This window comes from Acartia tonsa, chromosome 2, assembly GCF_053477335.1.
Source record: "Acartia tonsa isolate MP-2025a chromosome 2, ASM5347733v1, whole genome shotgun sequence".
Lineage (NCBI taxonomy): Eukaryota > Metazoa > Arthropoda > Copepoda > Calanoida > Acartiidae > Acartia > Acartia tonsa.
This window is the reverse complement of record NC_137261.1, coordinates 49,945,495-49,969,914: the sequence shown is the minus strand read 5'-3', so window position 1 is coordinate 49,969,914 and position 24,420 is coordinate 49,945,495. Positions and strand designations below refer to the sequence as shown.

The 24,420-nt window shown below is 38.6% G+C and overlaps 2 protein-coding genes across 5 annotated transcripts in view; both read right to left on the bottom strand.

The window, feature by feature from the left end:
• lig (ubiquitin-associated protein-like lingerer) overlaps positions 1-24,420 on the bottom strand; it is a 498,059-nt gene that overhangs the window by 72,916 nt on the left and 400,723 nt on the right. The gene's annotated exons all lie outside the window — the stretch shown is intronic.
• On the bottom strand, positions 555-22,887 carry LOC145312841 (uncharacterized). The gene is made up of 10 exons (XM_080152078.1): positions 22,765-22,887; positions 22,317-22,433; positions 19,431-19,509; positions 18,264-18,340; positions 17,222-17,287; positions 13,563-13,661; positions 10,592-10,662; positions 10,194-10,251; positions 9,175-9,246; positions 555-630 (listed from the first exon to the last, which is right to left on the bottom strand). Exons 1-10 carry the CDS (start codon positions 22,867-22,869, stop codon positions 571-573), a joined length of 804 nt encoding a protein of 267 aa, XP_080008204.1. The 5' UTR covers positions 22,870-22,887; the 3' UTR covers positions 555-570.

Sequence of the window (24,420 nt, the reverse complement as noted above, 5' to 3'; positions counted from 1 at the left end):
CTTAATTAATTACAAATTATTGAAATCATCAAAATTCTTTCATAAAAGTAAATTAAATCCAATTTCAAACCAGAAAAATATCAATGAAATAAGTTCTGAAATACAATATTAGACTTTAAAATGTAAAAAAAAGACTTTGCCTTAGGGCTTTCTTTGCAAGTTAATGTTTTTGTTTTCAGATTTAGACTACTTAATCCACTGAAAATTGTTATTGGATTTCTGAAGACAAACTAAAATAAAGAAAGTTTTTTTTTTATTTTAAAATTTAAATTTGTCAGAAACCTTTCCTTTGTTTATTAACCCAACATATAGAAACTTATAGAATAGCTGCACTCTATTTAATAGGAGAAAATAAAGAATATTAAATAGGTAGATCAATCAATTGTTGGTAACTTATCAAGCTTAAAAACACATTCTAGCTTTGGGTAGAATTAATTTTAAAAACCTAACTCAAAACTATAAAAATATAACCTTATATAAATCTTGCTGATCTTAATTTTATCTATCTATATATACATATTTGTTCCTAAAATATTGCTACTAAAAGCAATATATCTTATACTATTAGTTTCAGAAGTGTAAATTTACCTGTTTTTGTTCAACGTTTACATTTGTATTCAGCTCACACATCTGCAATAAGACATATAGAAAAACTAAAGTTCAACAAGTATTTCCACAATGTAAAAAATCTCTTTGGTAAATACCAAATATCTCATAAGATAGGTAGGTTTGAAGTCAAATACACTATTATTGACCCTTAATTTGCAAACTTTTGTCTGTAAGTGTTAACTGAGCTTCGCATGTTATTATTGGACTTATCTTAAAAGCCCTTTGGACTTTTGCTCTAATAAAATTGCTCAGCAGTTTTCAGTCACACGGCTTACAGAAGGCTCTCAGTAGGCCACACATATTCACTTTAATCAGCCATTTTTAAATCTAAGCGACCTTTAGACGCAGCGACACTAAGTATAAGCCAGAAAAAGTCAACCTCAACCACACCTAACCAGCCAACCTGAGCCACTATTTACCCTAAAACTTACTCAGTTTTAACTATCATCTGCAATGTGGCTTACTTTTAGCTACAGCTTCAGCCTAAGTATCTCTCTGCCTAACATGATCAGTCAGCCTAAGATTTTAATTCATCCACATCAGCCTATGCCAACCTCAGCCATAATCACTCCAAACCAAACCTATCTGCATACGGAAAATTTTAAGAATGTAAAAAAAACTAAAATTTGAATTTACTGAATATAACTTTATAATTGTTTGTTTGTTCTCTGTTTAAATTGGTCACTATGTAGGGACATCACAAACAAAAGAGTTGAAGCTACAAATTACAAATTACTTCCTGGTATCAATATCTAGACTTCTAATAACCAACACAAGAAAGCTCTTTTAACCCTTAACAGTCGGGTCCCTTGCCGCACCTTAATCGGTCTTAATATTGACTTGAACACCTGGAGTTAATATTAGGAGGTACTACTAGAGAATATTTTAGTATTTGGTAATATAAAATGCTTTGTTTAAGTCAAAAAATATTTTTGCTCTTTACCTGGATGACCCTGCCAGGTTTGCTGGCATTCTGTGCCCGCCAGGATTGAGATATTAAAAAATTCCAACTCTCAGTTATGTGTCCTACCCATACTTAAAAAGTCACGCAGTTTGGGCTCTTTATCTTTCACTCACAGAAAATGAGATAGAAAAAAACGGAGGAGGGGGGGGGGGGCATTCAACGCCCCCCCCAACCGTTAAGGGTTAAGTAGCGCAGCTATTGTATATTTGCATATTACTAGTGTTTTCCGTACAGCAACATTAGAAAATTTCGATTTTAAATGATATCAATGTGTGGAACCTAGTAAAAGTGTCTGACTCTGATTATGACGTAAAAAAAATAGCCAATGAGAGGCAAGTATATGTGGTATTCGGCCACTGTGAGCCATGCCTATGGCACCCCTGACCGGGGTTCGGTGGAGTGTCAATGGCCCTCCCCCGAGTCCTGGGGAAGGGGTCTGACGACCCCCTCCCTATGCTTAAAATTAATGATTGAATCTGCCAAGTTTATTATGGTTAACTGTATTGTTAATCCTCCCCCACCCTTTCCAGGGATGGGGGATCATTATTGCCCAAACTGATTATTGTGTATGTATTATAATGCTTTTATGTTATGATTATTTATTCCTATCTGTGTAGTTATTGTTTGTTGTATATAGCTTTAGTACCCTTTAGACCTGCAATAAAGTGACAACTGAAATAGATGTTGATTATTATTTGGTGAATGCTAGAGAAGCGTAGCTTCTCTATAGTAAGGTGTCCACGTCTGTCACACTGCCGTAATCTAATTGAACTCCGGTGTCTGCCATTTATCCTCGGCGGATACCACAACTTTTGGTGACAGCTGTGTGAGATTACGGCGAACCACAAGTGTAGAGCAGACGCGCAGCTGAGGCTAAGGTACTCCCAGCAGTGAAACTGGCAAAACTGACACAAGCAACCTGAATTACCCACCCTGGACAGCAAGGTCTAACTCTGCATCCGGCAGTTGTGGAAGTGACACAGCGAAACTTGACGAAGAACCGCGAGAAGCGCCGACATCTAACGGAGAATTGAGCGCTCAAAAGGCTGAAACAGGCCTGCGGACCGGCTGAAACAAGCCAAATAAGTGTAAACGGCTGAAAATAGGCCAATTTTACTGCAAGAGATAGCAGGATCCGAACCAGTGGCGCTAGCAGGACGGGACATTCCCTGCCGCCATCAGCCGGTTTTGGATCAGCGGCGCTAGCAGGACGGGACATTCCCTGCCGCCGATAGGCTGAAACACGCCACATAGCTGCGAGCTGCGAGCCAACATACGAGTGTAGTGCACCAAAGCAGAGAAAACTACGTCAACTCCAAGTATCCTGAGAGGCTACAACGCAGCCACCCATCTAGAAAAACAGATATTATATCATATTGCAGGGATTACCACCCTGGTGTGATGGCTAAACATTAGATTTATGAGCAAAGATTGGCAAACAATTTGTTGTGTTGTGATAAAACTAAAAATAGAACAGGCTTGGATTTATTGTGTATTGTGATAACAACTAAAAATAGAACAGGGTTGGTAAACAAATCTGTTATGTAATTGTGATAAGGACAAAAATAGAAGCTAGATGTAATATAACAAGGACCCTGATACACAATCTAATCCCCTCAAGCCTACAGCACAACAACAATACACCCCTTATTCCAGAGGAAAGGGAGGAGCCCACTCTCCACTGAAGGAAATACAATCAAGGTGATATAATAGATAAGCCTAGGATTAAGGAGAAAAGGCATCATTACCTCACCACACAGTTATCTCAAACCCACAGCACTCCCCCCTTCCTCACAGGGGGAACGGACGGATTTACCCCCGTCCCCTCACGCGCTTCTCCCCTCCTACCCACACCAGACTAAGTCCGTCCGCGGTGTGGAGCTAGTGACCGGGAACACAGAGCGCCATTCACGGATAACGCAACGGAGTGCGGAAATATCATAAAATTCAACGGACAAAGCGGACCAATGAGAGAGCGAGTTGAGGGATAAGTGCGCGTTTTACCTGTGTGCGCGGATTTGACGGTGCGTAAGCGCGTTGCAAGGGCAGGAGATTTCACGCACACACACACACACCGGAGCGGAGCTACTCAATAGCATCTAGCAGAGATATTTTTCGAAGATAAGGAATTACAAGCTCCCTCCTCCTATCTATAGTGTGATAAAGGAAAACCAAATCAGTTCCTGACAGCAGTTCAGACCCTCAACATCTATCTACCCCTACCAGCCTACTCTACAACCTCAGAATCCAACTAGTGATAAGCATAGCTAAGTTATATCTTTGTAACTAAACTACCAACCTAGTGATAAAAACAGTGTTGGCTGTTAGGCTAGAAAGCCTCAAGTGACAAACCATTTATTCTATTATTTTATAACTTTGCGTCCCGCCGTTGAACCGTTGACCCGATGGACCAGCCGCAAGCGCCAGGAGGCGACCAAGCCCCAGGATGGCTCCAGGATGACCCTCAGCCGGCTCCAGCCGAGTACCGCAAGCTGATGCTGAGTAACCTGCCGGAGTTTAGAGGACCGCCCAAGCAATCCTGGAGTGCACATATCCGCAGACTCAAGATGTCATGGGCGGCTTACCGCGTGCCACCCCATGACTCCCTCAACCGCCGCAACGCCCTTTTACTGTCACTGGTAGGGCAAGCGGCGGAAATGGCGTCCCATCTGTTTGGCGAGGCAGGCCAAGCCTTGACCTACGAACAGGTCAAGGCCGAGTGTGAAATGCTATTTCGTCCCGCTTTTGAATCCCAAACGCTTAAACAAGCGTTTAGGGATTACAAGCAACACTCGACAGAACCTATACAAGCATACATATCAACTAAGTGTGCCTTGTATAGGGACGCCTACAGCCATGAGGATCTCGAGTTGTTGGTGGACGAATTAAATCGTGGCATTCGTAACGCTAATGTGAAACGCGTCATGATGGGACATGAGATCACGAGTGTACCTGAGTACACTCGTAGAGCCATGTTCACCGTCACCATGATTACCAAGCAGCTGAAGGAGGGTGTGTGCCTAGTGGACTCTACCGACGGGCTGACTGGATCTGCCTGCATCCAGTTGCCCCAATATGATGAGTCTATGGAGATTGGCTCCTTGGCTCCGGGTCTCCACCAGATGGGGAGGGTCGCTCCAGATGACAAGGTTCCAGGTCGCTGCTTCCGCTGCCAGGGGAGAGGCCACCGAGCTCGAGACTGTCCGACGCCTATGGAAGTTAGCCTTGAGGAGAGACGCACCCAGCCACGCCGTGACCGTTCTGCCAAGTGCGAGCGTTGCCACTACGACGGTCACACGGCGGCCGATTGCAGAGCTGACTGGGCCCAGGTAGCCAGCCGCAGGCGCACCGCCGATAAGGGTGCCCCTCCCGGGAAGCCCAGCAGAGTGGCCCACATGGAAGGGAGCGCGACCCCAGCACCACCGCAGCAAGCAGCCGCCCCCAAAGCCGCGGACCGAGCCGACGGGATGCCACAGTTTGGGACCGTTCCAGCTAGGATCAACGTACTGGGCGGCGCGGCTGAACCCAACCGGGTTGGCCTGGGCTTCAGTCTCAACCACCTGGGGCCGGAGCTGGTGCAACCCTACAACATCGCCGAGCCAGAAGTCCTGAGGCCCCAGCCTTTTAGCCTCAACATGATGGAGCCTGCTCGGCCGAGCCTACCCAGCAAGAGTGAAGGGGCGCTACCCAGCGTCACTGAGACGATGTACGGGGAGGCCCTGGCGGCCGCTGAACGAGAGAGGCAGGAGGCGCTAGCCAGCGCATCAACATCGATGTATGGGGCGCCACCCGGCGCCGCCACCTGTGATGACTGGGGGGTGCTATCCAGCGCCTCCCACCTGGTGCCTGGGGCGACAACCGTCGCCGCCACCGAGATACCTGGATCCTGGAACGAGCCAGCCTCCAACCTGGTGCCTGGGGCGACAACCGTCGCCGCCACCGAGAGACCTGGATCCTGGAACGAGCCAGCAGTCCCAGAGGAAGGGGTGACACCCGTCACCCCCAGCCAGCCAGCGCCACCAGCCTGCAGGGAGAGCCCAACTACATGCCAGCCAGAGCCCCCTGCCAGCCGAAGGAACCCAGCTGCCCAGCAACCCCAGTCGAGCCAGGATAAGTTAAATTTGATAAATGTGTTGTATCCAAGCCATTGTAAAACCCCAGCCTTGCCTGTGCCCCCTGCACCAGAGGCTGGGGAGATTGAAATTTGGGAAAATAAGGACTTGCCTGTGCCACATGCACCTGAGTTCCTAGGGCAGGGGAGGGACGTGAGTAAGGGCGAGCCTGTGCCACACGCACTTCAGCCCCATGCCACTGGGCATGCCTTGGACAAGGGAAGGGACCACTTGGGGCTAGGGGAGCCGACACCCAGGCAAGTGCCAGTCGCTTGCCAGTCTGTCATTGGGGAGGGTATCGGGGTGCCCCGGCCACACAAAGATAACGCTCAATGGAAACTTGTATCTAGCCAGGAGCAGCCCAGCCGTGTCCAGCCCCAAGAAGCAGCCGTGGTCCGAGCCGAAGATCCCCAGCCGCGTGTGCGAGGTAGATGGCTGCCTGGAAGCTTCTCTCACTGGTGGATGGTCCTGTGGGGCCTCCTGCTGGCAGCCGTGTGGCCTACAACCAGCTACGTCCTGGTGGGATGGGACTGCGCCAACCCCACCCACGTCACAGCCTACAATAAAGAAAAGATGTGCAACACGGAACCCCTACACCAGGAGGTGCCCCTGGGCCATGAAGTACACGTCCTGCAGCAAGTCAAGGTGAGGGAAACAACAGGATACAGTTGCCAGCTCACTGTGTCCCAGTGGACATTCAGGTGTGGGGTATGGGGTCACCTCAAGGTGACCTCGGTCCCCACCCTCATGAGGCCAACCAAGATAGATCCAGAAACGTGCCGAGACCTGGCCAGGAACCGAGTCTACACGCTGCCAGGCAAGACCCAGCCACTGACGTTCCAGTTGAACCATCCCCTGTTCTTCACCCTCGACATGGTGGGCGCCCTCGTCAACAGCCCCGAGGGGGTGGGTTGTGAAGGGGAGGACGTCCACTTCGAGGGCCAGCTGTACCGCAATGAATTAGTGCTCCAGGAGCGACGGCTGCTGGTTAAGGAAGAGACCTACGTAGTAGAGGATGGACGGGTGGAGTCCCAATCTGACCACCTGACCTTGGAGTGTCCCCATTCAGAGCTGTCTTGCATCACTGGGGAAGCCACCTACGTGTGGGATCACCTGGGGAGAGATTGCCCCTTGAGGCTGATCCGCAGCCTCCAGCCCAGCCTAGTGATGGATGCGTTCCTGGTTGACCATCAGGCCCAGTTTTTCATCAACATGACCAACCCCACCTCAATAGTGAACTGCGACTTTGAGGCCCATGCCACCAACCACCCAGCATTGTTCGTGGCAGCTGACCCAGCCGCGGCAGCGCTACCCAGAGTATCGGCCAGGGATGTTGATGTCCCCCTGCAGGCCCAGATACATGCAGGTTATATTGGATTTACTCTGGAGACCCGCATGAAAAGCACAGCAGCAGAAGAAGTAGCGGCCAACTGCTGGAAGCTCCAGCAACTAGACCCGGCCCACCCGGTGCGTGTCCAGGGGAGCACGTTCTCGGTGCTGAGGGGAGATGTCCTGCTCCAGCTTACCTGCCAACGCAACAAATATGTTGTCCGTGAACACAAGGAGTGTTGGGACAAAGTGCCAGTAGAGCCCACAGGGTTTGTAGACGCCGTGACACGAGTGTATAGCGGCCACGCCACCAAGATTCCCTGCTCATCCACATACCCCCTGACTGTGCACGCGGAGGAAGGCTGGATAGAGTTAACCCCCGCTCCTAAGAAGAGGCCACCCCCGCTGGATACGCCTAAGCAGCTGTTGACAGAACCCCTGGATGACTTCAGTTCAGGGGGCTTGTATTTGCAGGCTGAGTTGAATGACTGGCAGCAACTGCTGGCGTTCCCAGCATATAAAAGCGCCATGCTGACCGGCCTGTCCTATGGCTCATGTGTTCAGCAAGGCAGCTGTTCGGCCACAGGTGACCATGGGATAGTGTCCTACAACATCGACCGACTGGCGGAGGAAGGAGAGGCCGCCCTGGATGTCTGGGCTGGGTTCAGACAAGCTATTCACGAGTGGGGAGATGGCGCAGCCATACTGTGTCTGCTGTTGTTAATCCTCAAACTGTTGGGGGATCTGACCATCATTTCTCTGGCAGCAGCACAAGGAGGTGTCCGGGCAGCCCTGAATGCGATGTCACAAGTGTTCCTGTACCATCCAACTTTGTACAGGAAAGCCTTGGCCAGAGCCCGGCTCACCCATGCCAAGTCCCGGGACTTTTCAGTAGACTGGGATGCCATCCCCATCGGCCGGGAAGCAGCCGAGGAAATGGTGTCCATGCAATCAGCCGATAGCGGGCATGACCGCCCAGGCAGGCCAGGACCGCCCTCTGGCAGACCCCGCGGCCCCTCGGGTGGTCAGGCTGCCGCCCAGACGGTCAACTTGGCAGCCAGTGCCCCAGCCGTTGCCAACAACAACCAGCATGCCCCACTGCTGACTGTCCCAGCAACAACTGTGCCACCCGCCAACCTGACACCTGCCGGCGCTGAACAACGTGTCCAACCAAAGCCAGCCTCTGCCTTCTATCCCACGTTGGGAGCCCATCAACCCTGAGAAACACTCACCACTAGGATTCCATTGAATCATTATCGTTTGTATATATCTTAGCCCTAAGGAGCGGACCGAAGGCCTCAACCACTGTCGGAAGTCTGGTAGGGAAACCCTCTCCCAGCCTTCCGAGGGGAGAGTTGTGGTATTCGGCAACCGTGAGCCATGCCTATGGCACCCCTGACCGGGGTTCGGTGGAGGGTCAATGGCCCTCCCCCGAGTCCTGGGGAAGGGGTCTGACGACCCCCTCCCTATGCTTAAAATTAATGATTGAATCTGCCAAGTTTATTATGGTTAACTGTATTGTTAATCCTCCCCCACCCTTTCCAGGGATGGGGGATCATTATTGCCCAAACTGATTATTGTGTATGTATTATAATGCTTTTATGTTATGATTATTTATTCCTATCTGTGTAGTTATTGTTTGTTGTATATAGCTTTAGTACCCTTTAGACCTGCAATAAAGTGACAACTGAAATAGATGTTGATTATTATTTGGTGAATGCTAGAGAAGCGTAGCTTCTCTATAGTAAGGTGTCCACGTCTGTCACACTGCCGTAATCTAATTGAACTCCGGTGTCTGCCATTTATCCTCGGCGGATACCACATATACACTGTAATTGACCAATGGTAAAATCTATAGTGGCCTCTCATTGGCTAATTTATTTTTACGTCATAATCAGAGTCCGACACTTTTACTAGGTTCGAATATTTTTGTTGAGGGTTCCATCACCTTCCAAGAGAAATAACCCCACAATTTTTTCATCCCTTTTTCCTTTTTAAGATGACAATTGAAAGTTAGATTTTAAAAAGTTGCTAAAGATTTGTGAGATTTATCATTTTTTTTTATCGGTAAAATAGATTTTAATGTTTGTTTTTTTCTCACTTAAAGACAGGCAGTCATTACAGTACTTTATATCTAGATGTTATGTAAATGAAGTTTACCTGTTCTTGTAGATCAAGCGGAATCTTTCCAGTTTTGAAACAGTTATTTTCTTCCAGAACAAGCATTGCATTTCTTCAGGATTATTAAACATTTTCAATATTTTTTAACATTAAAACAGTAATGTATCAACTGGAAAAAATAAACGTTGTAGCTTTAGTTTATTTAGAACTTTTTTCTCCCAATTTCTAGGCTGCCAAAGACAGAATTGTGAGCATAGACTTTGAATAATCTTTGTTTGTTATTAAAGGGGTAGTTTCACGAAATGCATTTGAACTTAATTTAGTGAACCGCACATTGTTTTGCTAGTTAATGGGTTAAACTATATTTATATGGCATATATTTCAAAGAATTTCAATTTTCTACCACGTAGTTTTGAAAATATCAAGACTTGAAAATCGTCTTTTTGTGATATATGCAAATTAAAATGGGGTATTCCTGTCCAGTTTGTTGTTTAGGAATGAATATAAGAGATATTCATTCCTAAACAAAAAACTGGACAGGAATATCATTCTCATTTAAACAAAAAACTCATTTTTTTATGCTAAAATGTGGTTTAATTTTGGTTTTTAATTTTCATTAATTTCCCGGCTATGATCATTTATATCCCTGATATCAAGTTTCTTTTAATAATTAATAAAAATTCTAAAATCTTCCAAAAAAAATTTAAAATCTTCTAAAAATGACTACCTCCGGGAAATAAATGACTACCTCCGGGAAATAAATGAATATTTACATCCACTTTTTAAGGGGTTGTTTATATGGGAATGACGATTTTCAAGTCTTTATATTTTAAAAACTACGAGGTAGAAAATTGAAATTCTTTCAAATATATGCCATATAAATGTAGTTTAACCAATTAACCAGAAAAAAATATGCGGTTCACTAAATTAAGTTCAAATGCCTTTCTTGAAACTACCCCTTTTTAAAAAAAAACTAATGAAGGAATTTGTTTAAACATGAATAAGCTCAAGAGGTCTTTAGAAATTAGAAAATGTATTGAAAATGTGTAACTGCCATCCCTGAGATCTTGAAAGTATATCTTTCCAGGCTCCTCAACCAATACTCGAACTATTTCTCTGAAATTTTTAATTATAATAAACATTTCTTTCTACTAAAACATCATTAGACAATAACTTATCCTTATAACCTATTAGAAGGACCAAGTTACAATTTTTTTTTTGCATATAAATGTTAACACCACTTATCTATAATAAAAAGTAGAACGATGTGTATCTGTCTGTCTGAATCTTAAGAACTCAGTAACCTTTGAGCTGATTGTGGGCTCTACTCTTTAAGGAATATACCTGCTAGTCCTGTGATGGTTTTAAGCTATTTTCTTGAGGGATGGGACACCCCAAAACCTCCACCCAAAAAAATATTAAAAAAATAGAGTAGCAATGCTAACTCTATTATTACCTATTAGAAGGAGCCTGTTTTAACCAATTTTTCAACAAAGAAAAGATACCGACACAAACAGCTAATATTGCCTAAATAGAAATGTTTTAATATCTTTTATCAAAAAGATACACCTTCCGTTCAATGTTTCTATTTAAGTTGATTTACACAACTAATTTCAAAGTTTGACAATTTTGATACAATTTTTCACACAAAAGTTCTCTTTAAAAAAAATCATCTATTATACAAAGTAGCTTGATGTCGATCCGTCTGTCTGTCCGTCTGTCTGTCCGTCTGTCTGTCCGTCCCTTAGGATCTCGGTAACCACTGAACCGATCGGATTCTACTCTTCAGGGAATATACCTACTGGTCCTGTGGTGGTTTTAAGCTATTTTCTTGGGGGGTGGGTCACCCCCACCTCCCCCCCCCCAAAAAAAACCACCCCCCAATTTTAAATTTTTTACATTTTTTGTAAAATCTCAGTAACTGCTGATCAAATTGGGCTCTACCCTTCTGGGAATATACCTACTGGTCCTCTGGTGATTTTAAGTTTTTTTTGGGGGGGTGGGGGGGGGGGGTGGGACACCCCAACCCCCCCCCCCCCCCCCCAAAAAAAAATAAAAATATCCCCACTTCCAAAATTTTTAATTTTTTAAATTTTTGTAAACAAAAACCAGTAGTTGGGGTGGGGGAACCCCACTGCAACATAGGGCGAAGCCCCCATGAATCCCAACCCCCCAAAAAAAAAATTAAATATTTTTTTTAATTTTAATTTTTGTGTATGCGAACAACCAAGGTTTAATTTTTACGAATTGAAATTTTTGTGTATACGGCAAACAGCCTGGGTTTAATTTTTACGAATTAAAATTTTTGTGCTTAAAGCGCACAACCTGCTTTTTAATTTTACCACAGAGTAATTAAACAAAGAATAATTTTTTAAAATATTTCTAGGGTTGACTTCCCATAACTATATAGGGCGAAGCCCCTAGAGGCTAGGGGCGAAGCCGCTAGTTAATAATAAAGAGTATATCACATTGAATAATTTATTTACCAACTAGCGGCTACGCCCCTAGAGGCATCTAGCGGCACTTTAAATGTTTGTTTTTAAAAAATATATTACGTAACATTTCTACGTAATTTTTTGTGTGATTTCTCTTAGGAGGGTGGTGGTACCCTCCCCCAAAATAGTAATAAACCTTACCGGGACCAATGAGAAGCTACCCTGTTAAGGAGAACCCGATCGGTTCAGCAGTTGGCGAGATCCTTCGGTACAGCTAAACAGACAGACAAACAGACATCCTGTTACTTTATTATAAGGATGGTCCTTTATAAAATCGGATGTAAATATTCTTTTATGCTAAAAATAGTTATTGTATATTAGACTGGTCCAAAAAACATGATTTTTAAAATCTTTACCATATTAATTTGCTGATGCCTTGAAGTTGTTACCGACTCAAAAGTAGACCTTTAAGTGAAAACTAGACCTCTCTACAATGAAAATTGACCTCTGTTATTGACCTGTTATTTATTGAAAACACTAACTATAACTTTTTTGAATCTCGAAAATCTTTGCTTATAACAAAATCACCCTTGTTCAAATAATAATTTAAAAACGATGAGTTGTAAAATTTAAGAGTTTTTGAATTATGAAGGGTCTTATATAAAAATGGATATAGGATAAACGTGGATATTATGACAGGAAGGAAATTTTCTTTAATAGAGGTTGCTAACATGAACATCACTTATCGGTCCATTCGTTCATCCAGTAGGAAGGAAGGAGATGGGGTAAATGGATGGACATGGAAATCGTTATTTTAGCCAGCTACAAGTTTCCCTTTATTAGAGTATATGATAATCTGGCGTAAGATCCAAGTAATAATAAATCAATTTATTTATATAAGTATGCAAATTCTAAATTTTAATCAAATGATTTATGCAATAATCTTTGAAAATATCATTCATTGAAGATTATTTTACAGTATAAGGGCGATATTTTAAGACACCCTGTAAATGTATTTATGAGAAAGGTTTGCTTGTGTCTCATGGCTTCCAAGATAGATATTTAAAAATTAAATAGAAAAATTAGGATATATGTATAAAATACAAATATATCTCTTTGTCTGTACCAAATAATAATATCAGACAGCCAGACATAGTCACACAGTTATTCATTCCTTTTAAACTAATATTTTTTTATATAAATTATATTCATGTAAATTATATAATAAAGTCTACAATTTTACACGATCCAAAGTTTAAATATTTACAGGGTATCACTATATTTAGTAAAAATTGCTAGACAATGCACGAATAAAAAAAAGACGCATAGTATTTGTTGAGAAACTTATAGTTGCTAATTAAATCAAAGAAATAGATATAATCCCCAATACAAAGTTTGGGATCTACTGTAGTTCACGGTAAAATATTGCTGGTAACGAATATTCCCAAAATCTATGAATTTTAAAGGCTGCTAGCTGCCAAACGGCTGAACGTACAGATCATACCCGCACACCATTTTAAGCGGTATAAGAAGGCCTACAAATAATCTGGAATAGCTAAGATCCAATGATGCACAGGGAAAGCTTCACTGAAGAAAAAACGCGTAAAATAGGCCTTTTTCGCGCATTTCTCTTCACTGCGAGATAATTATAAATTATTGATTTATAGCTAATCCATATTATTTGTAGGCCTTCTGATGCCGATTAAAACAGTGTGCGAGCATGATCTGTACGTTCAGCCGTTTGGCAGCTACCAGCCTTGAAAATTCATAGATTTTTAGAAATATTCGTTACCAACAGTATTTAACCGTGAACTGCAGTAGATCCAAAGTTTTATTGCAAATTGAATTTCTTGCCGTGCAAGAAATAATCAAGAAGAAAGTTTGCTTCTTCTACATGCTCACTATTTGGAGGACAAACCTACCATTACGAAGAGACGTTTTTAATACAGACATGGTCACTTATAGAGTAGCTTCACTAAACTAAAAACTTACATTGTCAGCCCATTTATGCAAGAAGAGAACATCCCAAATGTAAAATATCTGAGGGTTTCCAAGCACCCCAACAAATAACTCGGAAATCCATTTTCTAATCTAGGAAGAGAGAGGGATTATACATAAAAAGATAGAATTCCAAATTGAAGATTTATTTGAAAGGTATTTTTTCACTCTCATACATACGTGTTAGTAGGGAATTTAAATTAAAAACTATTTACTTGTGCCGATATACAATTTCATTGTTTTTTTTTATATTTTTACACGGCCTCTGTAAACCTTTTTTTGAGTATGGCTTCGAAACCTATTTACAGGGTGCGCCACATAAATCCGGACTTTTTTAAAACGGCCATAGCGCCAAAACTACTTGACCAATCAGGACGTTTGACCCCACTATAAAAAGCTTAGGTAATGACCGTTTTGCCCATGAAAATCTTTGGACGATGGAGGACGTGTACGCCGAGCTGGCCGCGCATATGTTCAACAAGGCAGATTCGAATTGCGCAGATAAATTACCGTGGATTTATGACTTGGGCCTACTAAATCTGACCTCAGCCCATCTGTAGGTGAGATGGACTAATGAAACTTGCTGGAGATACTATCAGATACCTAGTGAAAACACTAGAAAAGACAAGAGCTCTCTATCCCAGCTGAGTTGGCTGTAGTACTCCGACAAAGTGGATCGTGGTAGATTTTAAGATGTCAAAAACGTCAAAAATCTTTAAAAATTTCTCGGTTCTTGACTTCAGGGGCCCATATGGAACCTTGAAACTCGTTTTAGACTATGTATTGCGCAGATAACCCTATCTTAATCTTCGTGCCATTTTTAAAAAGGTATAACACGTTGTTTTAGCTTAACTGTGGCCCAAATGAGAGCCACCGTGTCAAAGGGTAGCTTTAAAGATGGGTTAATTTGGATCCTGCTGTTACTCACTCCTTAAGGAGATGTGGCCTCCCAGCAGTTCCGATCTTAATTCAATGGACTTTTGGGCCTGGAGCGCCATTAAAGCATAAACCAATAGACGCGCCCATACCAAAAAGACCTCTCTCATTGCTCCTATCATGGAGAACTTCGCCTGCTTGAACAGGGACGTGGTGACCAGGGTCGGCGGGCGGTTCAGGGGGCGGGTAGAGGCGGTGATTGATGCTGGCGGCGATTTTATTAAATAATCTAATAGTCATATACCTAGGTTGCTTCCCAGTTTTTAAAATTCAATAAAATCTTTAAAATTGACGATTTTATGTTTATTTGTTTAAAAATAAGAAAAAGTCCGGATTTATGTGGTGCACCCTGTATATCCGCTGGATTAGCACGGATTCTCAGCCATACTGAAAAAAAATATGTTTAGCATCGTATTACAGAAATTTTCCACGAAAATTAAACTAAAAATCTTAAAAGTAATACCAGTTTAGTTAGCCTTTGGTCTAACAAAACTGGCATTAATCTTTTTCATTTTAATATCCGCGGAAAGCTGTTGATGCGATAACGATTCTTAATAGTTTGTAATTTTTTGCAATATTTATAATAAACTTCAATATAATTACAAATAGATTGTATATTTGTAAATCTATCCTATTATAAAAAATAGTAATTAGGATTCTTTGTTTGACAATAAAAGTTTGCTAACAACTGAACAGTTCGATTTCTGCATTAAAGTAAGCTTCACATAGGTCCCAGGGTGGTTTAAGGGTATTTATTTTGTTTAAAAGTAAGGAGATATCAACCCTGAATTTACTCCTATATTTTACAATTGTTTTGATTGTATGTAGAGATTATTATTTTTAATTTAAAAAATTAAGAAAAGAATACTGCTATCCTTATAATAATAAAGTAAAAAGTAAAATGATCTGTTTGTCTGTACCAAGGGATCCCGCTAACCGTCGAACCTTTTCTGTGTAGGTAGAGGGTTAATAGCTATTTTTGGGAAGGGTACAAAATAAGTATAACTAAACCCGTCTAGCGTCCGAAAGAATATTTTTCGGTAAACAGCTGACCTTAACATAGATAGAGAAAAAAATATGTTTCCTTATAAGCCTTTAGGGTCATTAGTAATTATTAATTTTATAGGAGAATTAACAAAGATCAACCGCACAACTAAACTACATTTAATAAAAGTCCACACTGTATGTGTTGACCTAAAATCCAGTAAAACCAAACATTTTTTTTCAATTAGACCATTCGTAGAGATAAAGAAAGAATTACTGAAGAAAAAAAGGAATTTGCCTTTAACTTTTAAAAAATAAGATGCTTTTAATATCATAATAATATTTTGGTAAGGTCAGTGTGATAAATTAAAAAGAATTCATTTGCCTGGAAAATGTAGAAGTAAAATAATCTATAATGCAAAGTAGAACGATGTCTGTCTGTTTGTTTGTCTGTCTGTTTGTTTGTAGCGAAGGATCTCGCTAACCGCTGAACCGATTGGGTTCTCCTTTACAGGGTAGCTTCTCATGGGTCCCGGGAAGGTTTATAACTATTTTCTTGAGGGGTGGGACACCCCCAAACCCCCAAAAAATGAAAAATACCCCCCCTCAAAAAAAAACTCTTTTTAAAACTAAAATTAAAAAAGTGGGGTCGACTCCCCCCTCCCAAACAAAAAAAATCCCCCCCCAAAGAAATTTTTTTCTCTCCATTTTTCTTTTAAATCTAAAATACGAAAAATTAGTTTGATCAAACCTCTTGGGGCAAAGCCCCTAGAGGCTAGGGACGAAGCCGCTAGTATATCCTCATACTAAAGTAACAGGATGTCTGTGTGTTTGTTTGTCTGTGTGTTTGTGTGTTTGTACCGAAGGATCTCGCTTACCGCTGAACCGATCGGGTTCTCCTTAACAGGGTAGCTTCTCATAAGTCCCGGGAAGGTTTATAACTATTTTGGGGGAGAGTACCACCACCCTATCAGGAGAAATCGCCCCTAGAAAAAAATTACCCCTCTCGAAAAAGAGACTCCAACGAAACATAAACCAACTATTTCTGTAATTAAATATTTTAAATAAAAAAAACATTGAAAGTGCCACTAGAGGCCTCTAGGGGCGTAGCCGCTAGTCTATATTAAAGATATATCCATTGGTCAAAGTTATTTTATTAACATAAATGGATGGAATATTTCATTAGGTTTTATTTTGTGGTATCTCAATCAAAATCTTGCTAACGTAGTTCAATATTACATGGCCTAATTCTTACAGCCAACCAAGTTTTAGATTGCACGACTATTGTTTCAAAGTCCTGAACGTATATTATAATAAATTGCGCCTCTTTTTGGCTAAACCATTTGCCTGGCATATTTTGACCATAAATGTCGCCCATCTGACATAGCAACAAAAGCACCAACTATTTCATTCTAAGTTATGACGCGAAGGGATATTGATTGGGATAGTAATATATCAATCACTAGTGAATGCGCCCCTACCATATAGGCGCTCATTCAAAATGGAAGGTTAGGGAAGGGCATAAAAATAGCCTAAAACTATCCCTAGACTTAATTGTAAAAAACAAAAGAGTCTAAAACCGTCCCATTTCCTATGTTCCTTCAGATGGAGAACCCAATTGGTTCAGTAGTTACTGAAACTTAAGCTACAGACAAAAAATATTAGTACTTTATATAATAGGAGAGTTGTTTTATCCTTGTAATTCTAGATATTTTTTAAAACTTAAAACTCACCCATAAGTCTAGTTTACCAAAGTATTCATGGTCTTTTGGTCTCCAATCTTTTTTCTTCTTCTTACTATTTAATTTCAAAGAGTCTCAATTAGTTTAAGCTACAAAAATTATAAATCAAAATAAAACTCAACATTACATGTAGTAATTAAACACCTTAAAGATTACACGATTTTTTTCTGGAAGTTCTAACGTCTGTGCTGTGTGCATATTAATGAGTTGCGACTGTTTTATGCTAATTTTACTTTGGATGTTTCGCAACTGACATTACAGCAGTTTAGAGACTATTGTAGCTGGGGTAAAGACTCAAACCCGTCACCTCATTAGCCAAAAGCAGAAATAAATATACCTACGCCAATGACGCATCTTTCTATAAAAAAAGCTTTTATGATTTCAAAACAATGATTTACGTTTCATAATTAGTTAAAAATTATGTTATAAGATTTTATCTAACTTAATCTTTATAAAAAGTTAAAATGTTTAAAATTTCATGGAAATATCATCTTATTTTCCAAATGAAAACACATTTTCAGATTTTATGATTCAAATTCTTGGAAGAATGAAATGCCAACCAAAACAAAAACAAATTGAAGAAATTTAATATTATTTCGAGGAAATTTTTTCTATATTTAATTCTGTGCGAGAAAAAGTATTACAAAAATGAAATCTTTTTGCATTATATTAAATCGTTTTAAAGCGAAGCTTTTCTATACAAATGGTCGGTTCCCCGTTCGCACAGCATCTCTGTAATGAAGCCCTAAAAAAGTTAGTATGTCCTTAAACAGTATCCTGTTACGTATTTAAACAGTTTCAGAGCTCGCTTTTATGGATGTTGTCATCCTTGTTTCCCTACATTTCAATTCGAGGAAAATTTTTACTGTTTGAATTATACAAAACTTAAAGATATTCAATAACCAACAATTTACAAAATAATTTTGTTTACAATTATATTAACGGATTTGTAAATATTAAAAGAAAATTGAGAACTAAATAAACTTATCATTTCTAATGTTTGAATTTTAAAATTTAATGAAGAATCTTTCCTGAGATCTGCCCAAACCTTTTCTGACTTATTAGGATGATTTGCTATCAATATCTGAGGAACTACTAGATATAGGTATCCTAAACATAAATAATTTGGTTATAGGTTAAACAATATGGATACAATGAGTGGCTTGTAATAGCCTATTGGCTACCCCTCCCCCACATTTGGTTTTAGTTTAAACAATTAAATAATCTTTTTAGTGGAAGTGGGTGAGCTTTTTGAATTGGTTCAGGTCCCTATGAACCATGAGAATATATGTAGCTTGAAATCATGACATGACCAGCAAATATATTTCAACTAGAGTTGGCTCAATATAACTATATCGCTATTGGCTAGTTTTCTGTAAGTACATATCTATTTATCTATTTCTCAAAAATCAGTTTTACTCCCCCGCCATTACTATCCAGAAGAAAGAAGTAAATATTTATTAATTTAAATGATTTTGAAAAGATTTCTTCAATTATATTTTTTTCACATTATCATCACCAAAGGGTTAATATGATTAAAATTTTAGTTTTAATATTTTAACACAAAGGAAGTGTCGCCACAATCGAATTCTTTTAAAATAGAGTTTTCTTAGATTTACTCTATTATGAACGTATATTTTTTATTTATGAAATAAGGATTAGATACTTCAATGTAATTCAAATATCTACATGAAGTGAAAAACTTATTCATTCAATAAACAAATAGAATCAAGGTCTTATCGCTTTGGTCAATGAGAGTTTAATGAGAATTATTGGAGCACTATGAGTTTTATACACTTTACCATTGGAAGACTCGAGCTCATTTATAGACGTTTATTTCCTATATAGATCTGTCATGGATCTTGATGCAAAAAAGCAGGCTGTTTTGTTAATGTTAAAAATTGGAAGATTTCATTAAATAAAAGTAATCGCAAATATACTTAGTAAATAACAGCACAGCCAAATTGGTTCAGCGGTTTTCGAAATCATATATGCAAAAAAAATACGAACGTATATTTACTAAGCTATTTAAGAACATAATATCATAATATTTTTAATTTTGATTTTAAAAAAATCAAACAGTATATAAGATAAAACACAACAAATGTATGATTTAAAGACAGATGGACTGACACAAGGGAAATGCAGAGTAGCTTCGCTACAATTATCCGCTAGGCGACAAACTGTATCTGCGTCAAACCTGAGGCATGAATACTTTCATCTAATCCTTTCATTATTGCATCAATTAACTCTCCATCCTCTTTCAATTCTTCAATTACCTAAGAATGGAAATATATTATTTTGGTAGTGAATAAAAAATTAACATCCCCCCCCCCCCCTGAATAAAAAAAACATACAAAATGTTCTAAAAAGTGTTATTTTCCTTAATCTACCACCTATTTTTTATTTTAAAAGTTTAAATTGCCTTTGAGTAGCAGTTATTGGTATCGCCTATCGATTGGAAAATTTTACTACAATAAAAAGTCCAGAAAATCGATTTCTTTCCTCCTACTTGATGACGAACTGACCAATAAATGATGTTATATTAGCAACCTTAATTGATTCCAATTTTTCCTTTATCAATATTATACGTTTATCCTGGATCCATTTTTCAGAAAGATTTATTTGTGTTCCTGGAGTAGTTGAAAAGGGTCTATTTATCTCCCATTGATCTATCTCGTAATTCCCGTCTATCAATAAGGGGTTAATTCCAGGGAGTGTTGGGACATTGGGCTGTTTATTACATTAGTCCACATAGTCTCAAAATAACGTTTTCTTATTCGTTTGCTTAACAACCAAAGGGACTTCTATTAAATTTTGATTGGTTGTTCAATTTAGATGAGTGTCCAAACCACTAATTTCAATCTACAGAAAGGGGTAATTTCCTGTATCATCATTGGGGATGTACATCAATTCAACGGTCATTGTCTTATCCCTTTAGATGCCTGATTTAATTCACCCACAGAATAATGGATTGTTCCAAACAGAAATTCTATTGATTCTGTGTAGTTGTCAAAAACAGTTTTCATAGATTTTTTTCTGCTAGTTTTATCTAGTAAGATTTAATATTCAAACAAGGATGACAACATCCATAAAAGCGAAGCACTGAAACGGTATGACAAACGGACATTAACACTTGTATAGTATCTGAACTGAAAAATTGGAACATAAATGTATAAATGTCGAATCAAAAAGATAGGTAAATTTGTTGAAAAACTGCTTAAAAACAGGATAATGTTTATGGACATACTTACATTTTTGGACTTAATTATAGAGTTGCTTCGCTTATAATATTGTTCTTTGTTGTCCCAAGAATCAATATACCAAAAAGCAGATCAAACGGATAATTAAAACACTTTAAAATTTGTTGTTAAAAAAGTAGAAAAATCAACATGTTTAAAATGGACGTACGGACATTCTGGTAATGATTATAGAGTTCCTACGCTTTTTAAATCGTACCCAACTACTACAGGAATCATCATGCAAAGTTTGAAATCAATAGGACAATTCTAACATGCCTAAATTAACGAATAAAAGCTATCTATCTCGGACGGACGTACGGACGGACGGACCGACCCTATTTATAGAAAAGCTTCGCTTTTAAAAAGTACTATGAGTTTTATCACACTTTTAATCATTGGAGAAAAAATGTATTTTCTGTATTTCACTATTTTTATGGTAAATTCCACAAAAAAATATCAGTATCATTTTTTTGGATGTAAGGGATGGGACACTGCAAAATGCACTGGTACCCAAAGTGTTACAACTCCCTTATCTTTTTGTTGGATCAAAAACTTTGGGAACTTTAATTAAATTTTTATTAGTTTCAAACGAGAAGTGTGCAACCTTTTCAACCAATAATAGTCTACAGAACAGTAATTTTGATTATCATTAATGGGGTGTGTATATATCAATTAATTGTTCATTATCTCATCCCTTAAAATCCCTGATTTTTTGTTGTTGTTGATTAAATAAACTTTAATTAAATTTGTAATTTAATATTCAGATATTAGATTAAATAGGTATATAATACATACTTAATCATATTTTCTTTCTGATATACACAGATCTTAATAGATGAGACAATGGAAGATAAAAAATATATATCTGCTAATAAAGATAAACAAAATTACCCCATTGTAATGGTTATTATTTATACGGACTTATTACTTTTAGGAAAACGAATGTGGAAACGTGTTTTTAAGTTTAGGAGCTCAGTATAATTTACAGTAAAATGTCCCTTACCTCCCTGGTTTTACAGAAATTTAATATTTTTTTTTCTATAGATATTTAAATTAATCAATATTTAATCCAAATGTTTAATAAATAGAAATATGAATTCAGAAAAAAATGTAAAAATATGATTTAAAAATTTATTCTATTTATCTTGGACCATTTCATTTACCTCCTTTTTTTGGAAGTCCTAAAAGGGACATTGTCATTCTAGAGCCGAAGCTTTAGTTGTAACATTAACCATGGTATTAAAATTTTGCTTATTAGACAAAAAGTAAAATCTGCAATTTATTGGCTATTCTATTTTTATGAAAAGTCTAGGCAATTTTTCTCCCTACGAATATGGATCCCCTAGATGCTGGGGGCGAAGCCGCTAGTAAATGTAAAATTAAATATGTAAAATCCAGACAACTACCTGGCCAAAGTAGCAGGGACCTTTTTCGTCTGCTACCTTTCTGCTCTTTTGTAACGATATCCAAAGACCCAATTGAAAGCCAACATAGAGTCTCCACCCAGTGTTCAGAGTGTCATATAGCCTTTGCCCCCTCTATTCTATTCTTTTACTATAATCTTTCAACCAGCAACATTTAGTTCCATAGTTTTTCAACATCAAATTTCAGCTCGTAACAGCAAATAAATAATTTAAAGCCTCAGAATAATGCAGGGCTCGGCTAAGCCGTTCATAAGCCTCAAGTTTACAATCCGCTTGTGTGCAAAAAAAGATGGATCGTCTGTTTAGTAACAGGTTTAGACATCCAGCTGAATTTTAAAGTTATACAATGACGATTTCACTGAGGCTTACACACGGCTTACGCGCGGCTGTAGTAGAGCCCTGATATAATGATAAAATTACCTTATCCGCAAGTATGCTCATTTCCTTAAAGCCTGGCGGCCCCTGGCGGGCAAATCCTTCCAGCAGATAGGATATTTCTATCATACTCTTCTCCTCGTTCTCTCGTGACTCGTTACCCTGTCGTAAATTAAATGCGTTTAATTTTTATAACAAGAATTATATATCTTGAAAAATATACTAGCGGCTGATAATTTCAGCCGTCAATCCTGAAAAGGAATCGGAAAAATCATGAAAACCTAAATATCTAGGAATTGATTTAGCACCCCAATTGATAGATAAATCTTAACAAAACTTAGTGAAAATAAGTAGTATCTAAAATCTATCAATCCCTGAAATTTTTGTTTCGAGGGTTTTCTGCTGAATAGTTACTTCAATGCTTAGTTACTTCTACCCCCCCCCCCCCAAAAAAAAAGCAATGTTCTTCAAATTGAAATGTTAAAAGTTTTACCTTTTCATAGATAACTTGGAATGGCAGAGCCCAAAATATTTGAGCATTGTTGTAATCTTTGTCCACCAGGTTGAGTATATTAATTATGTGAGCTGTTTGCAGCATATGGGTGTCCTAGTTTCATTGTAATAAGCTGGTTATAATATAAAAGTGAGTAGATGTCAATCTGTTTGTTTGTTGGTACCCCATTTTTTTCACTTTCTCTTTTTAAATCTAAAATTGTAATTAAAAATAATAGGGGTGGGAGGTTGATTTTTCCTATTCACCCAAAGCGCCCCTAGAACCATCTTGGAGGCGTAACCGCTAATCTTAAATATCGTATTTATAGTTTGTGTGAAAATCCTGATTATCTAAAGAAAATAAAAAGTCACGGAACCTTTTAATATCAAACAATTCTTTTATCTTTATGCTGTAAATGCAATGGACATAAAATTGATGTTCATCCCCAATGAAGCTAAACAAAATACCCCTACTATGGAATTATTTAGACACTTAATGTTTGTGAAATACAATCAAGATTATTAAGCCCTGGATAAAGTTTTTAAAGCTACATTAATAAAGGAAAATCTGAAAAAATAACAAAGTCAAAATTCACCCCCACCCAAAAAAAATATATTTCTGGTTTTTACTCCTTCAAATTCTAAAACTAGATTTATAAAAAAAACATTATATGAACATCTGTACCTTTTGGTTTACTCACATATTGTACTATACCTACTCAATACAATACAATAATTTTTTTTTATCAATATCATGAATATCATACACATATAGGATGTAGTAGATGCAATATTTATGGATAAAGATATTTTTTAAAGTAGTGAAGCCACATTATAAGTCTCCGTTGGGTTTTGCTTATAGCCTGCTTTATCTTTTTTTGGGGGGTGGGGGGTGTCCCCCCTTCCACAAAAATAGCCTAATACCATCACAAGACCATTAAGGTCTTGATAAACCAATAGCTTAAAGCTCCCAAAATTTCAAATAGTTAGACTTATATTCCTTTTTTCTATGCCAATCACCCTTTTGCACTATGTTCCTGACAGTGACAAAAAATCGATTTTTACATTTTGGAATATACACTTTTAAACAATTGTTTAGTAATATACACAAGTTTTTGGAAATAAAGCCGAAAGATTTAGCTCTTTACTATGAAAAATAAGAATTTGATGTGTAATTACACCAGAGGTTTGGAATTAAGTTCCTTTTCATCAAAGTAAACAACTATTTTTTCGGTCAACTAAACTACATTTCAAATCAGTGTGAACCCTTTATTTTTAAAGCTATTTTTGAGTATTATATATTTTTGGAATCAGTATATAATAATTTATACGTTTAGCCTTTAAAAGAAGTCAAATCTCCATTTTTTGTTGTAATTGTAGGTACTTTTCAAGACATACCCGTTTCTTGTAAGATAAACAATTTTCTTGAAATAAAAATTTTACGTTTGGGTCCAGAACTAAAAATGGCAAAGGATGGCAATAAAATCCTCTCGTATTAGTAAATTAGAACTATGTATAATATCATAGAACCTTAGCCTAATCTCCCGAAATCTTGCGAAGTTTGCTTTTTTAAGCTCTTAAGTAACTAGGGTTAACCAAAAAATAACAATTTTTAAGTCTTAAAAGTAATATATATTTCTTATTACTTAAAACACCT